The sequence below is a fragment of the Dipodomys merriami genome, unplaced genomic scaffold, assembly GCF_024711535.1.
Source record: "Dipodomys merriami isolate MVZ:Mamm:240054 unplaced genomic scaffold, mDipMer1.0.p SCAF_7, whole genome shotgun sequence".
NCBI classification, from domain to species: Eukaryota; Metazoa; Chordata; class Mammalia; order Rodentia; family Heteromyidae; genus Dipodomys; species Dipodomys merriami.
Genome location: NW_027206290.1, coordinates 53249924 through 53266561, shown reverse-complemented (window position 1 = coordinate 53266561; position 16638 = coordinate 53249924). Strand labels below are relative to the sequence as shown.

General features: G+C 39.6%; 1 protein-coding gene across 2 annotated transcripts in view; it reads left to right on the top strand.

Annotated features, from left to right (window-relative positions):
* The first annotated feature begins 4930 nt into the window (after positions 1-4930).
* The window catches only part of Kiz (kizuna centrosomal protein), a 92364-nt gene continuing 80656 nt past the window's right edge, over positions 4931-16638 (top strand). The window contains exons 1-3 of one of the 2 annotated variants that reach the window (XM_070006660.1): positions 4931-5123; positions 12886-12948; positions 15514-15676. In XM_070006660.1, the coding sequence (XP_069862761.1) occupies positions 5014-5123; positions 12886-12948; positions 15514-15676 (336 nt within the window). In that variant the 5' untranslated portion in view covers positions 4931-5013. The remainder of the gene's footprint in view (positions 5124-12885; positions 12949-15513; positions 15677-16638) is intronic. The other variant, XM_070006661.1, reaches the window with a different exon arrangement.

Here is a 16638-nt window from a genome sequence, read left to right as displayed (position 1 = left end):
TCATCCCTTAGTCAAGGTGATGATTCTGTTTCATCCTACATGGTCATTTAGAGATCCCCAGCTGAATTGGGCCACAGCTGCCCACAGAGGTAATCTGCTCACTAAAGCCCTGATATCTTCTACCTTCCATCTCATCTCACATCCCTTCTCTTTCAACCACTTCCTAAATAAATCAGAAATATCCAAAAACCTTGTCTTGGGATTGGAGTTTGAGAATTAAAACAAAGACGGATTATTTGTCACATGATCACACTAGTTAATAGTAGAGCTAGAATATAAACCTAAGTCTTCTGACTCTAGACTGTGTCCTTTAGCCTTAACCAAGATATGGGATAATATATTTGAAACACTGGTAACACAATATTCAGAAGTCTGTAATCAACATTAACAATGCAGCCCCAATTGTATTAGGCATAACAGGCGTCATTGTAAGTATCTATAAGCAACAACATAAATCACTGATATTTGAAGTGGGATATTTGGTGCAGGCCACTGAAGCCCATAAAGGAGATTGTCTTGAAGAGAGAAAATGGACTAATAGTGGTACAGGGTATCAAAATATTCCATGGAAACAGGAGGGAGGGTCCTTCACAGTAGAGTATATTTGTAAGTCTTACTTAATGGTGCAAGTTTTAGAAGGCACACAAAAAGTTAGAATCACCAATGACTCATGCCTGTAATCCTAGCTACTGAGGAGGCTGAGATCTGAGGAATGTGGTTCAAAGCCAGCCTGGGGAGGAAAGTCTGTGAGACTCATCATCTCTAATCACCAAAAGGCCAGAAGTGGAACTGTGATAGAGCCCTAGCCTTGAGCACAAAAATTCAGGGACAGGATCTAGGCTCTAAATTCAAGCCCCAGGACCAACATGCACACACACACACACACACACACACACACACACACACACACACACACACACACACACACACACACACACACACACACACACACACACACACACACACACACACACAGCTTGAGGTTGATCTATAGCTCTTTGAATACTGACAGAGAAAGCTCTTCAAGACATTTTAAGCAAGCACACAGGATGCAGAACAGTATGTAAAAAATAGTGGCATATATATATATTTAAGGTTAACTAATAGATCTAGAAAACTATACATATATGAATATATATGTAGACACAGACATAGATATGTACTTAAAATAATCTAGGAATCCCACATGGAAAAGGTGAGAAAGGAAACTAGAGGCAGGGATGAAAGGGACTTTTTTTTTTTTTTTTTACAGTTTATCTTCTTCACAATTGCATTTTGCCTGATGTATTGCAAAATTAAAAAAAAAATCAAGAAATACATGTGAACTCTTGGAAGCCAGCCAACAGAAAAAAGAAACTAGACCATTGAATAATATAGGACGATGTGGTAAGAGAGGCACAGCCCACACACTACTCTCTCTACCTCCCAAAGGGATATTCCTCTTGCCTCTTGAAGAAATAATGCTAGCTGGCATTGATTGAGAGCTAACACCAGCAGGCATGATTCCAAGAGCGTCACGCAGTTCATCACATTTAATCCTCTCAACAACCCTAAGAGGAAGGCACTGTTGCCATTACCATTTTACAAGGAAAGAAGAATTTGAGGCACAGAAAGGATAAGTAATCTGTCCAAGGTAACACAGCTTACAAGAGGAGGTATAGCAGTATACCAGATACATGAAACACCTGAGTCAAAATTCTCAACCCCTGTATTCAACCACTTCTCAAGGACATGACGGTAAGTGCTTGTGAAGTAGGAAGGATATTCCATGTGGCTTCACCATTGATGTGTCCTAGGAATGAGTGAAGTCAACATTTCTCTAGGTGTGGGTGCATGCGCCTGCACGCAAGTGCGCGAGCACACACATACACACACCACCGTCAAAACATAAACACATAGCTGTCAAATTAAATAGCATTTATTATGCAAAACTCTTTAGTTTTAACCTGCCTGCGAGTGCATCATCATAAGAGAATCCTAGAGTGTCCCTTTGTTTCTAACCCTTGTAGTTAGGAGTACTTGTTGAACCCTGATGAAGTGTATCCAAGTGGCAAACAATTATGAAATCCACCAAATGATTTTTGAGGAGAGTCTTAGCATTGAAAGATTCTTCACGTGTGATGTCAGCACCTACAGCCTGCCACTCATGTACCCAGGAATGCAGGAATGCGGAGCTGGCCCTACTTGGGGCCAGCCAGTTATGATCTATTCCTGCAGGAGGAAAGGGTACAAGGATTTGGTGCTTCTCAACTCTGTCCCCCGTGAAGACTTCTCTTTGTCTACAGAGGTATAATCCTGGAGACTTTATGAAAACACAAATTTCTAGGACCTTAGTGAAAATCATAGGTATATAAGGGATACATGATATGGTGAGTCTATTTCATGTAACTATTGCCTCTAGCTAAGGCAGTACACTTTTATTCTATTTCTCTACTGTTGCCCTATTATTCTACATTGTGGCTATTATTTAGCTTTCATAAAATTCAGCTACTTTAGAAAAAATATTAATTTTTGGCTTATATAATTTGAAGTAAAATGAGGAAAAGTTCATTATTATTATTAGAGCTAAGGATTGAAAGCAGGGCCTCTTGTATATTTTTTTTTATTTACTAGAATTTTCACCTACTTCTTGGTGTCTTAAATGATCTATTACAAGTTTTGTTTAGCAAAATACACTTAGTAAGCTTATGCCTGCCTATATTAATCAGACTTTACCAGAATATAATAGTGAATATGCTAGGGAGATTTATTTGGGGAAAATGGCTCATGAGAGTGTGGATATCAGTCTTTTCTCCTAAGTCTTTCAATCAATGATGCCCATGGCTTTCAGAGATGCTACAGTTTGGGTATGATTGCTATGTGCCTCCTGAAAGTTTATGTCTTGGAAGCTTGCACTTCAGTGTGGCAGTGTTGAAGTGATGGGACACATTAAAATTTGAGACATGGTGCAATGTAATTGCATCATTACATGTGCTCCCCTTGGATGGGATTAACATAGATTTAGTGTGGGTCTGTGATTTGTTCCTTGAACAAATACAAGTACAAGCCTGACCCCCGATTCTCTCTCTGGCTTCCTGTCTCACTATATGATCCCTCTCACAGACCCTAACCATTCTAAGACCATCTACCATAAAGCCCTTTTCAGAGACTAAACCAGTAGGGATACTTGATTGTGAAGTTTTAGTCTCCAAAACTGTCAGCCAACAAATGTCACTTATTTATAAGGTACCCTTCATGATGCAAGATTGAGCCTGAGGTGGGAATTTAGTGGGGGTGCACTAGGAAAGGAGTCTGAAAACTAAATTACACCCTGAATTTCTGGCTCATGTTAAGGTATATTGGTCAAAGAAGAGGAGACAATCTATTTTACTTACAGCTTGATATCTTGGTTTAAAACTTTTGCAGGTAATATGATATGAGGTACTCATATCTTAGACATGGTGTGAAAGAAAGGCCAAGTCATTCATAATTTTATATAATATAAAATGTAATTTTATATTATATAGAGTGATTTTTTATACTGTTGATTACATATTGTTGCTTTTTTTATTGGTCAATTTATTAGCTCAAGTCACACTTTGCATCTTAGTAAAAATGCCCGAGGACAGAAACCAAAAGAAGTGAAGAATAAAGCCTAATGCCAGTAGTTCATGTATCCTAGCTATTCATGATTGTGGTTCAAAGCTATTCCAGGCCAAAAGTCCATGAGACTCATCTCCAATTAACCAGCAAAAAAGCTGAAGGTGGAAGTGTGGCTCAAGTGGACAATAGCTAGTCTTGAGTATAAAAAAAGGTTCAGGGACAGTACCCAGGCTCTGAGCTTAAGACCCAGTATGAGCACACACCTCCATGCACATATGCACATATGCACAAAGAAGAATAACCAACTAAAGAAACTTTATTCCACTGCCCTGTGGGTATATTTTTACCACTTTGATGATGACAATAATTAAACAACAATAACTCATGCTTATTGTGTGCTAGGTTTTTTTTTTTATATAAACTAGCAATATGTGTCAACTAATCCAATGCCAAATTAATCCTGCTTTAACCACCTCCCTATTTTACATATCTGGAAATTCAGCAGCTTTTCCCAGAGGGTGAATTGTTCATGTTCCACAGTAAGAGAGTGGAAGAGCAGATTTGGGTCAAGGTAATCTGGCTCTAGAGGCCTATTTTGGAGGATCCTATGGAATCATTGCAGCTAGGTCTGCCTATATAAACATCTGCTTCTCAAGCAAAGTTAAGAACCTTGCCCTGCCCACCACAGAATGATGCTACTGGAGCTTGCATTAAACACACCTTCCAGGTCAGCATGGATTTTGCAGTAGAGTTGCTCCACTGCAGTTGTTTAGAACTTGGGGTTCTGTTCTTTTCTCTTTTTGTTAATTTTCCCTCCTCCTTCCCCTCCTCCTCCTCCCCTCTCCTTCCCCCTCTCCCTCCACCTCCTCCCTCATCCTCTTCCTTCCCGCCCCCCCCCATCCTCCTTCTGCAGTGTTCTGTTTTGCTTTTAAATGCTGATACGAAATCAAGCTTACCACGAAGCCTCAAATCCAGAGATGAAAAGAGGGGAGGGGGCAAAGGGGAAAGAAGCGATAGATTGCGTGGTATCAGTTGAATGCAATTTGTGTGGATCCGGAAAGATGGAGACGCAGCTGTCCCCCGGCGCAGAAAGAAGGGCACCTAGCTCTCAAGACCACTAGCTCAGCCACTAGCAAGTAGCTGCTCCGCCAGCTGGTAGGCGGTCCGCTCAGCCAGCAAATCTCCGCTCCGCCCCTCCCCGGAGACCCACCCACCATAGCATTGCGTCCCGCCCCCCTCGGCACCACGCCCACCACGGCGTCTTAACCCGCCCCTCGGCGGAGCCCCGCCCATCACGGAGTCTTGTCCCGCCCCTCGGCGGCGCTCCTCCTCTTAGCAGAGACTGGGCGCTGTGTTTACCCGCGGTGCATGGTGGGGCCGTCTCCTTAGGCAACTCTGGCCCACCGGCTTCCCCTAGACTGTGGGGCGGGCATGGTGGGCCGAAGCGGAAACATGCAACCGTTTTCCGCCTTGTCCGCGTCCCAGTCGAACGTCGACTACTACCAAAGGGTGGGCCAGCTCCGACACCGGCTGCGGGTCAGGTACGGGGGATGTATGTGTGAGAGGGCGGGCAGGGTGTCGGGCACCGAGGGTGTCCTGGGCGGCCCTGGCTCCTTTTCCGGCCTTCTCCCCTCACTGGGGGTTCACCTGGGCTCCGGGCCCACCAGCGAATCCCGTAACTCCGTAGGGGGCTGGGGGGCGGGCTCAAAGTTTACCATGCATGCCCCAGGTATTACAGTTGGGCTACAGAAGCAGAGCCCCCGCTTGGGAATGTAGCCACGTCTCTAAATTTGCCCAGAGTGAGAATGGGAGTTCTCCTGCCTGTCACTCTCCATCAAGCTGCGTGCAATTCTCTAGTCCCGTTTCACACTCCGCCCTCCTTCCTGTCTCTTCAAATTGTCATCTCACCTTGACAAGTCGCAGTTGGTGACAGGTCCTGGAACGCAGGCTGAAGACAGATAGTGTGTGTTTGTGGAACATAGGCCCTATTAAAATGCAGGAGACTTTTCAAAAAAGAAAGAAAAAGAGAAAGAAAGAGATAGAAAAAAAGGAAAAAAAATCTAGGACTGGTTTAGATTTCTCAGAAAGGGGATGAAAATTCCAGTAAGTTCAGCTTCTAGGGTTGGCATTGCCTTTGATTAAGACATAAAAGATGGGAACGACTAAAAACAGCTATAGATCTAAGAGTGCACAAATAAAGAACATTATAAAGCAATTCTATAAATAACCCAGGTAAAAGCTAAGTTGTTGGAACTCTTATTTAGTTGCTAAATTAACTGGAGTTAGCAATCTCATTAGTTGACAAGAAAGGAAAGAGATTTTTGGATCTCTTGATAAACGAAACATTTAATGAGTGTTAAAAGTAACAAAATCATTCTAGTGACTTCTAAAATGATAACAGTATGTAATTATTTATAAAGGGAGAAATAATTTTTAAAAGGGATTAAACTAATCTTATGCAAGAAAATTACAAAGCATCAATATTTTATGTTCTTTTTTTTGGCGGGGGTGGGGGGATTTCTGGTCGTGGGGGCTGAACTCTGGGCCTGGGCGCTATCCCTCAGCTCTTCAGCTCAAGGCTAGCCCTCTACCACTTGAGCCACAGCACCACTTCCGGCTTTTTTTTTCTGCTTATGTAGTGCTGAGGAATCGAACCCAGGGCCTCATGCATGCAAGGCAAGCGCTCTACCACTGAGCCACCTTCCCAGCCCCTTTTATGTTCTTTTCTACATCCTATTTTCTTTCTGTTACACTATCTTTTACTTGTTTTGATGGCCACCTTAAAATCTCTGCAGAGCCTTCCCTGTTCTACTCCACTCCCCCCACTTCACCACTTTTAAACTTTTCTTTTATATATATAATTTTATTTTATTGTAAAGATGCTGTACACAGAGATTACAGTTACATGAGTAAGGTAATGAGTACATTTCTTGTCAAATATTGTTACCCCAGTGTTGGGACTTGAACTCAGGGCTGGCACCATTTCTTAGCTTTTTTGCTCAAGGATGGTGCTATATCCCTTAACCCAAAAGCTGGCTTTTTTATGGTTAATTTGAGACAAGACTTTGTGGATTTGTTTGTCAAGGCTGGCTTTGAACCTTGATCCTTAGATTCAGCTTCTTGAATATCTAGGATTATAGACATGAGCCACCAGAATCTAGTTCCCATTACCTAACTTTTCATTTTCATGAGGGCTTAAGTATCTTATTCTTTGCCTAGACTGAGATTTCTAGAAAGAATCATATCTATCTCACTACTGGTGGAGGAGGTGCTTTATAAATCTTTGCTGAATTTGTAGAAGAAATCCCAAAGTCAACTAGCTAGTATCTAAGAATTGTGTTTATTTATTTATTTATTTATTTATTTATTTTTTTCTGCCAGTCCTGGGGCCTGAACTCAAAATCTTGGCCTTATCCCTTAGCTCTTTTGCTCAGGGCTCATGGTCTACCACTTCTAGCTTTTGGGAAGTTCACTGCAGGTAAGAGTCTCATGGACTTTCCTGCCCAAACTGGCTTTGAACTGTGATCCTCAGATCTTAACCTTCGAAGAAGTTAGGATTACAGCTATGAGCTACCAACACCTGGCAGGAATGGTTTACACATTCATGTAATGTCACTAAATAATGATCACTTTATAGTGAACCTAGGAAAGTGAATCCCATGATATCCAGGAAGATATTGTGCCCATATACTTGATAATTAAAAAGCAAGATTTCTGAGCCAGGTGTGGCACTGAACACATGTAATCTCAGTGCCTGGGATGCTGGAAGGATCATGAATTCAAACTAGCCTGAGCTACATAGTAAGATCATCTCAGCAGAAATAATTTTTTAAAAATGTATTGGGAACAAATGATACAACATCAACAAAAGAGTATTTGTTTCAGTACAATTACACATGCTCTTGGCTTAGTGTCTGTTCTACTTAAAGAGTGGCTGAGGTTTTCTCCGTTTTTAGTTATTTGTATCTCTTATTTGAAAATCTAATCTTAAAATGTTACTGGCTTAAATGGCATTCTTTTTGAGTTAGTTGTGAGTTATTTTTGTCTCCTATGCTAGAAACACCTGGTTGTTAATAGTCCTTATGGTTCAATAACTGTAATGATTACCTACTTTATGTTTCACACTTACTGCTTTAAATTATTAAGCGAGGCGAGGCTGTTAAAATTACTTAAGAAATTTGAGTCAGATTTTTATGGGCTATTCATGGTTATGCATTTGGAGCTGTTTAAAAAATTAAGTCAGTACAAATCTGTTGCTGTGTCAATTCATTTTTCATTTTAAGAATTCATAACTAATGCACATTACATATAAGATAGAGGTAAATAACTTTAAGTATAGACACAGCTAGAGTAAGAACATGAACCAATCCGTGATTGACTGTGGAACCTTGATGAGGTCATTAGGCCTTTATTGAATGTTTGTTCTTTTCCAGAAATGAGAAGACCCCACAGAGTAACCCTACACTGTTTTTGTTCTTCATTAAAATTTTTTTTTTAATTGAAATTAGTAATTGTGGGAAGCATAATGATTATCATTTTGTCCTGTTTGAGTGTCTGGATGTATTTGTTTTGTTTTGTTTAAAAAAAAAACAATCCCAGTGAACACAGGGACTGCTGTCCCCTAAAATTCCATAGTCATTTCAAAGTTTGAAATCTGGGTAGTCTTGATGCCTTAATAGCCCAGAAACTTTTAGGGAATGATAAATTAAAAGAGTAACAATAACAGTAACAACAAAAACTATTCTTTCTCATCCGTTTTTTTAGGTAGTCATTGAAATGTTAGCTGATCTACTAACTGGGCCTTTCTCTTGTAACTGTGATAGTTTTGAACTCAAGTCATCTTAGCTGTGTATTACACATAGATATGTTAGCCCAGATTTTTTAAAAAATGTGTTTGCAGTGTTTTTCTCTGCATTATGGTGAAAATCACTAATTGAATCTGAAAGAGACTGAGGAAGTAACTTGTTACAGTGTGTGGAGTGCCCACAAGTATGGTAGAAGCATGTAAGTGACTCTTAGAATTTTTTTATATGAAAACATGCTTTAAAAGTTCCATTAACCACTCCCAGTTTCTTCAGTGCCAAGATTGATTTAGGGTCATACACCATACCAAACTCCAGAAATTGACATTGAGTTAGTAAAGCTGAGGAAGACGGAAAATTGTGTATTGAGGCAAAGATGGAATAATAAGTGGTTTAAAAGTAGGAAACTCAGTGTATAAGAACCACTCAGCCCCGTAAAACTTTGATGAAGGTGCAGCTGACTGAAACATAGACTATAAAAGGTTCCTAGAACGGAGGGTTTTTTTTTGTTTTTTGTTTTTTGTTTTTTGTTTTTTTTTTTTTAAGATTCTGAAATGGAGATTTAACACGTAGGAATTAGAAGGTAATCCTGCCTAATAAGCCTTCCTCCACTTTTTTTTATTGAAATGTCTATATTCGAAGCCTTTCATCTAAAACAGGTATGAAGGACCTAGCATTCAGAGGTGTTGCAGCATGGATAAAGGGGTTAGAAAAGGGGCTAGAAATGAAGAGTTTACAAGATTAGCACATTTTGTGTAAAATATAGAGCCAATAGGTTGTAAGGTTTTTTTTAAAATTTATTTATGTAAGTGTTCTGATAGAGGAAGTATGACCAGCAGGTGTCTGCTTCCTCTAAAGAGAGAACAAAGTGAACAAAGTCCTTTTGCATTCATTCTTAGAACTTATTTGGGAAATGATGGTTTTCCAAAGAGCCCAGGGTGGGTTTTTTTTTTCACTATAAGATTAATTTTGAAAATAACTCTAAAATAAATTCAAGCTTACTTAAAAGTTGCAGATGTGGAACAAAGACCTCTAATACTCATCTCACATAGCTTAAATACTAACATTTTAACCTTAACTACTAACATTTTACTATATTTTTATTTTCTCTGTCTACTTACCTAAAATAATTAGTTTTAATCTGAGCCATTTGAGAACTGCAGATATGATAGTTCATCACTCCTAAAATCCCCAGTGCACATTTCTAAGAATAAAGAAAACTTTTGTATTTAATCACTGTACAATCTTCCTAATGAATATTCAATCTTGATATGCCAATTCACAGAGTACCACCCCCATCAAATTTCACAAACTTTCCTACCATGTTAATTTTTTATTTTTATCTCCTTTAGGTACCTGGTTTGCTTTTGGTTTGTATTATGCTTCCTTTTTCCCCAGTCTAGAACAATTCTTTTTGTTGTGTTTTGTTTTGTTTTGGGCGCTGTCCCTCAGCTCTTCAGCTCAAGGCTAGCACTCTACCACTTGAGCCGCAGCGCCACTTTCAGCTTTTTTCTTTTTGCTTATGTGGTGCTGAGAAATCGAACCCAGGGCCTCATGCATGCAAGGCAAGCGCTCTACCACTGAACCACCTTCCCAGCTCTAGAACAATTTTTTTTTTTTTTTTTTTTTTGGTCGGTCGTGGGGCTGTCCCTCAGCTCTTCAGCTCAAGGCGAGCGCTCTACCACTTGAGCTACAGCGCCACTTCCGGTTTTCTGGTGGTTTATTGGAGATAGGAGTCTCGCGGTCTTTCCTGCCCGGGTTGGCTTTGAACCGCGATCCTCAGATCTCAGCCTCCTGAGTAGCTAGGATTACAGGCGTGAGCCACCAGCGCCCGGCTGTCTAGAACAATTCTTGAAGCATCCATATTTCACTTTCTGGACAACTTCTTAAAGTGTAACATTTACTCTAAAGGGTAGCCTTCACTCTGGGTCCATCTGCTGGTTCTTCATTACCAAATCTAGTTACTCGTTTTTGTTGGATCACTACAGTACAGGGTTATAGGTGTGTATTTAAAGGTATTTTTGTTCTTTAATTTTTAGGATAAGTTGCCTACACTATTCATTATTTATGATCTAAACACATAGTTAATTATAAAACCTCAAAGGTAGCTGGGTGCCAGTGATTCACACCTGTAATCCCAGCTCCTCAGGAGACTGAGACCTGGAAGATCATGGTTCCAAGAGACTTCATCTCCATTTAACCACCAAAACATCATATTGGAGGTTTGGCTCAAGTGGTAGAGCACTCTCTGTGACCAAGAGAGCTGAACAAAAGCCCTGGGTCCTGAATTAAAGCCCTGGTATTAGTGAACAAGCATACCCCCCCTACCCCAAAGGTTTTATACTAAAGATTTCAACAGAAATTTCTAATGCAGAAGCAATTACACCTTGTTTCTTTCATTTCTGCTCTCTGAGTCAGTCTTTTTTGTTGTTGTTGGTTATGGGCTTGAACTTTGAGCTTGGGCGCTATCCCTGCGCTCTTCAGCTCAAGCCAAGCACTCTACCGCTTGAGCCACAGCGCCACTTCCGTTTTTCTAGTGATCCTCAGATCTCAGCCTCCTGAGTAGCTAGGATTACAGGCATGAGCCACCAGCACCTGGCTGAGTCAGTCTTATTAATGAGAACATAATCATCTGTGAAGCAATTGGTTAAAAATACATGTTTTCAGCTGGATGCCAATGGTTCATGCCTTTAATCCTTGCTACTTAAGAGGCTGAGATCTTAGGGTCACAGTTTGAAGTTAGCCCAGGCAGACAAGTCCTTGAGACTTTTATCTCCAATTTAACCACCCAAAAAACTGAAAGTAGATCTGTGGCTCAAGTGATAGAGCACTAGCCTTAGCAAAACAATTTAGGGACAACACTCAGGCTCTGAGTTCAAACCCTGTGACTGCCAGTTCTTGGTTAATATAGGCATACCCCAATTAGAGACTCAGTTGTATTTCTCAGTGATTCTGTGTTTGGATTTTGTACCCCATTTTCCAGTTAAAATAATCAGGATTAAATGGAGGTTTTAATTGAGTAAGCTAATAAATTTAGTTACTCTGTGGAGTAGCTAGACTAAATTTGAGGATAACTTCAGAGAAGGGGAGGATGTCTGAATGTAAATAGAAACAGAAGTGCTAACAAAAATAACCTGGAGTTATTCTTTTCCTTTAGGAAGTCACTCTGAGATGTCCACAGTGGTCTTTATCTTTGTTTGGCAGTCAGGTATTCTCTCAGATATTATGTGATTTCTCTTGTGGCCTTTAGTTAATGTTTATTTAGCTTAGCAGTTTGATCTCAGGCGAGGTTGGAGTTGAAACTTTGGTAGTGGTTGAATGGGACCTTCTGTGGTTGAATATGGAAAGGACTCATCTTAGGAATGAATGGCTCTCTATTCAGTTTTATTACTGTTTTCTGCCTTGGTTGTTCATTATTTTTTAACTCTTGCTCAGGATTTCTCCTCTGGCTTTACTGCTAACACCCAAACATCACAGGTCACAGGTTAAGTCTTTAGTGGTAGTAGCTGACAAGTACTTGTGGTGTTACAAAGTTATAAACAAATTCCCCCAAATTCTAAGTGACTTTTAGGAGACATAATCTTCATCAGATTTAAAAGAAGCCAGATTAGATTTTCAGATGCCTCTTTCTGACAGTCATTTGGCAATGTGCAAGCTGACTGGTTGCAAAGAAAGCCACCAGTCCAACGTGTTTAGTCTCAGTACTCAAATACCACTGACTCAGAAAAAAAACTGGCTATATTTTATTTTGCAGATTTATTCTGTTTATTGTCAGTCTTTCCTTTAGAATGTCATCTGCCTAAGGATGGGTCTTTTGCTTGCTCTCCCTGTTAGTCTCCAGTCCTAGAACAACACCTGGCTCATCATCAGGTCCTGTTTTCAGGCCTTCTCTACTGCATTTTTCCAGTTCATTTGTTTGTTGCTTTTGGTTTTTTTTTTTTTTTTTGTCGGTCGTGGGGCTTGAACTCTGGGCCTGGGCGCTGTCCCTCAGCTCTTCAGCTCAAGGCGAGCGCTCTACCACTTGAGCCACAGAGCCACTTCCGGTTTTCTGGTGGTTTATTGGAGATAGGAGTCTCATGGTCTTTCTTGCCCGGGCTGGCTTTGAACCGCGATCCTCAGATCTCAGCCTCCTGAGTAGCTAGGATTACAGGCGTGAGCCACCAGCGCCCGGCTAGCTTTTGGTTTTTTTGAGTAGAGTCTTACTACATATCTCAGGGTGTCCTTAGACATTTGATCCTCTTACCTTAGTTGCCCAAGGGCTGGGATTATAGAAATGTACCACTATGGCTGGCTGACTTGAAGAATCTTTTGTTTTTGTTTTGTAGACATTCCTGGTAATTGAAAACTGTTTTTATATCTTTTGATCACATATAGCATTTTCTGCTTCTCAGAAAGACTAGAGAAAAGTGTGATTTTTTTGGAAGTAAATCATGGTCTAAATTCATCAGATTATTACTTACCAATGTAATGATTTATAAAATGTTTTCTTTTTGTATTATAGTGAACAGAAGAGATTAGAACTGCAAAAGAAACTTAATGAATATAATCAGTCTGATTTATGCAGGTAAGGGATGACAGTGGGACAATTTCAGGTCAGTTTGCATATGTTAATCAAAATTCAATCCTTAATGTCATAAATTCTATAGTTGCAATATTTTTTTTACTTTTTTTTTTTTTTTTTTTTTTGTCAGTCGCAGGGCTTGAACTCTGGGCATGGGCACTGTCCCTCAGATCTTCAGCTCAAGGCGAGCACTCTACCACTTGAGCTACAGCGCCACTTCCGGTTTTCTGGTGGTTTATTGGAGATAGGAGTCTCAAGGTCTCTCCTGCCCGGGCTGGCTTTGAACCGTGATCCTCAGATCTCAGCTTCCTGAGTAGCTAGGATTACAGGCATGAGCCACCAGCGCCCGGCTATTTTTTTACTTTTTAAAAGTTTTGGTGCCAGTCCTGGGATTTGAACTTAGGGCCTGGGAGCTGTCCCTGAGCTTTTGTTCAGGGATAGTGTTCTGCCACTTTGAACAACAGGTCTACTTCTAGTTTTCTGGTGATTAATTGGAGATAGAGTTTCATGGACTTTCCTGCCTAGGCTATTGAGCCTTGATCCTCAGATTTCAGCCTCCTGAGTAGGATTATGGGCATGAGCCACTAGCACCCAGCCTTATTTTTATTTTTTTATTTTTTTAATTTTTTTTCCAGGGTTGAGGACCGAACCCAGGGCCTTGCGTGCATCGGGTGGGCGCCCTTCTGCTGGGGTAAACCCCCAACCCCTATTTTTATTTTTTAAATGTTGATTGATTGATTGATAATACAGAGCATTATACTTCTTAGGCAAGCACTAGAGTGCTTTGAACTATTTCTCCAGCAATTCTCTTATTTCTAGTATGTAATATATATATATATGTATATAAAGACGTATATCTATATATAATATGTATGAACATATACATGCATAAGTATGTATGTATGTGTGTAGATATATATATATATATATATATATATATATATATATTTTTTTTTTTTTTTTTCCCCTTTGTGCTAGTACTGAGACTTGAACTCTGGGCCTTAGTTCTTTCATTCAGTTTTTTCTATTCATGGCTGGTGCTCTATGACTTGAGCTACACTTCCCTTTCTAGCTTTTCATAGTTAATTGGGGAATAAAAGTCTCCTGTCTGGACCTTAATCTCAGGAGATTTTATCAAAATAACCAGCAAAAAGCTGGAATGGAGGCCTGGCTCAAGTGATAGAGCTCCAGCCAAGCAAACAAGTAAAATAAGTGCAAGATTCTGAGTTCAAACTTCAGTACAGCCAACAGGCAGTCTGAGGGGTTTTTGTTTGTTCATTCTGAAAGTAAAAGGACAACATCTAACCATAATCATAACACAGCATTATTACTACAATAAAGAATCTTTTGAGGAAGTGGTGCTGTGGCTCAGGGATAGAGCACTCTCCTTGAGCTGAAGAGCTGAGGGACAGCACCCAGGCCCATAGCTCAAGCCCCAGGACCAACAAAAAAAAATTTTTTTTGAAAATTATGGGCTTAGAATTAGAGGCTAAATTAGGTCTATTGCTTATAATCTTTGCTGATTTGTGTTTTGATATTTATATATCTGTGAATATATTGGTGGTTCTTTATACTTACTTATGTTGATGAAAGAATGTTAAATAATCTATCAAACCAATAATATACATGGCAAATAACAAATACTCTTCTATAATATAAATGCTTGCAAAGAAGAAAGTTAGAATTAGCAATATTGGTACCCTGTGAATAGCTATGTAGTATGTCTTAAACATTACACTTTGGATACGAGTCTCTAGATGTCTCCTTTCAGTTCAAGTAATGTTATAGTCCATATTTTATAAGGCATTTTTAATAACTTGTTGTAATGTTAGACAAATACCTTTTACTGTTCCTAAATGCGAACTCTTTGTATTTTATATTTTGAAACGTCTTCGTTTTATGCTGGATGTTAATGGCTCACGCCTATAATCGTAGCTCTCAGGAGGCTGAGATCTGAGGATCGCAGTTCAAAGCCAGCCTGGGCAGGAAACTCCATGAGACTCTTATCTCCAATTAACCACCAGAAGACCGGAAGTGGCACTGCGGCTCAAGTGGTAGAGTGCTCGCCTTGAGCTGAAGACCTCAGGGAAAGCACCCAGGCCCAGAGTTCAAGCCCCACAACCAATCAAAAAAAGCAAAAACAAAAAAAAAAAACCTTCTTAGTTTTATGGCTTGTCATTGATTCTGTGTCTGTATAAGCAAAATACTTTAAAAAGTACTCATAAGGCTATGCAACTGAACATGGCCACATAGACATCATTCTTGAAATCACATTTATCTTTAAGAAATAAATTCATATAAAATGTAACCATGTGAATGTTACCATGTGATAATGTATACATTTCTCATGACAATTATGCCATAAAGGTAACCAGAATGGTGCCTATTGGTACCATATTAATGTCTTTTTTCTAAAAATGTATATACATTCTATCTTTCAGGCTTCACTGCTTTGGGTAAAATATTTTAGATTTCATTGGCACATGAACAATTTTGTTAAAATTCTATTTGGGTTTATCAAAGTCTTAACTCCATTGTTAGAAGTTTACTTATTATTTTTTCCCATAGGGTTAATATGAAGTATGTAAAACTAAAGAAATACCTCAAGGAAATATGTGAATCTGAAAAGAAGGCTCATATTCGAAACCAAGAATATTTAAAGCAATTTGAACGTTTCCAAGCTCATGTTGGACGCTTTGCTACAAATACTGAGAAGCTTCAAAAACTTAAGGTGATATCTTGTTTTGTAGTGTTTTTTTTTGTTTTTTGTTTTTATTTTTGGGGTCCGGTCATGGAGCCTGAACTCTGGGCCTGGGCACTGTCCCTCAGCTCTTCAGCTCAAGGCTAGCGCTCTACCACTTGAGCCACAGCACCACTTCTAGCTTTTTTCTTTTTGCTTATGTGGTGCTGAGGAATCGAACCTAGGGCCTCATGCATGCAAAGCAAGCGCTTTACCACTGAGCCACCTTCCCAGCCCCTTGTAGTGTTTTTTGTTATTATTTGGTTGGTTTATTTTTTAGGTCTGTTTTTAAATTTTATTTTATTGTAAAGGTGATATACAGAGAGGTTATAGTTACATAACTAAGGTAATGAGTGTACTTCTTCTTGTTTTCTCCTGCTTTCCCTCCTTTCTCCCTCCCTCCTCCCCACTTTGCCCTCTCCCCCAAGTTGTAAAGTTCATTTCCAACATAGTGTCTAATGAGTATCACTGTTGCATTGGTTCCCCTTTGGTCTACCATTTCTGTGATTCCTCTTTCCTTCTCCAAATCAGATAAACTTATATACAAAGCAAAGGGTACCTAAATCAGAAACAGTGACCATAGGGAAGTAGGAAAAAACAAAAGACAAAAGAAATAACTGCAAATAGCACAGTAAAAAGAAAAACAACAGCAATAAAACCTCTTGTTCCATATTGTAGAGATCATTTCGATTAGCATCATTTTATATGGTTGTATGTACATGGCTATTGGGCTATTGTGAACCATAGGCATATACTAATCATTACAAATGAGGAAACCATGGAGCCTATGTTTCTTTGGGTCTGGCTTACTACATATAGTATAATTTTTTCCAGGTCTTTCCATTTCCTTATGAATGGAACAATATCAGTCTTTCCGATGGAAGCATGGATTTCCATTGTGTATATGTACCACATTTTCTTGATCCATTCACCTATTGAGTGGCATCTGAGCT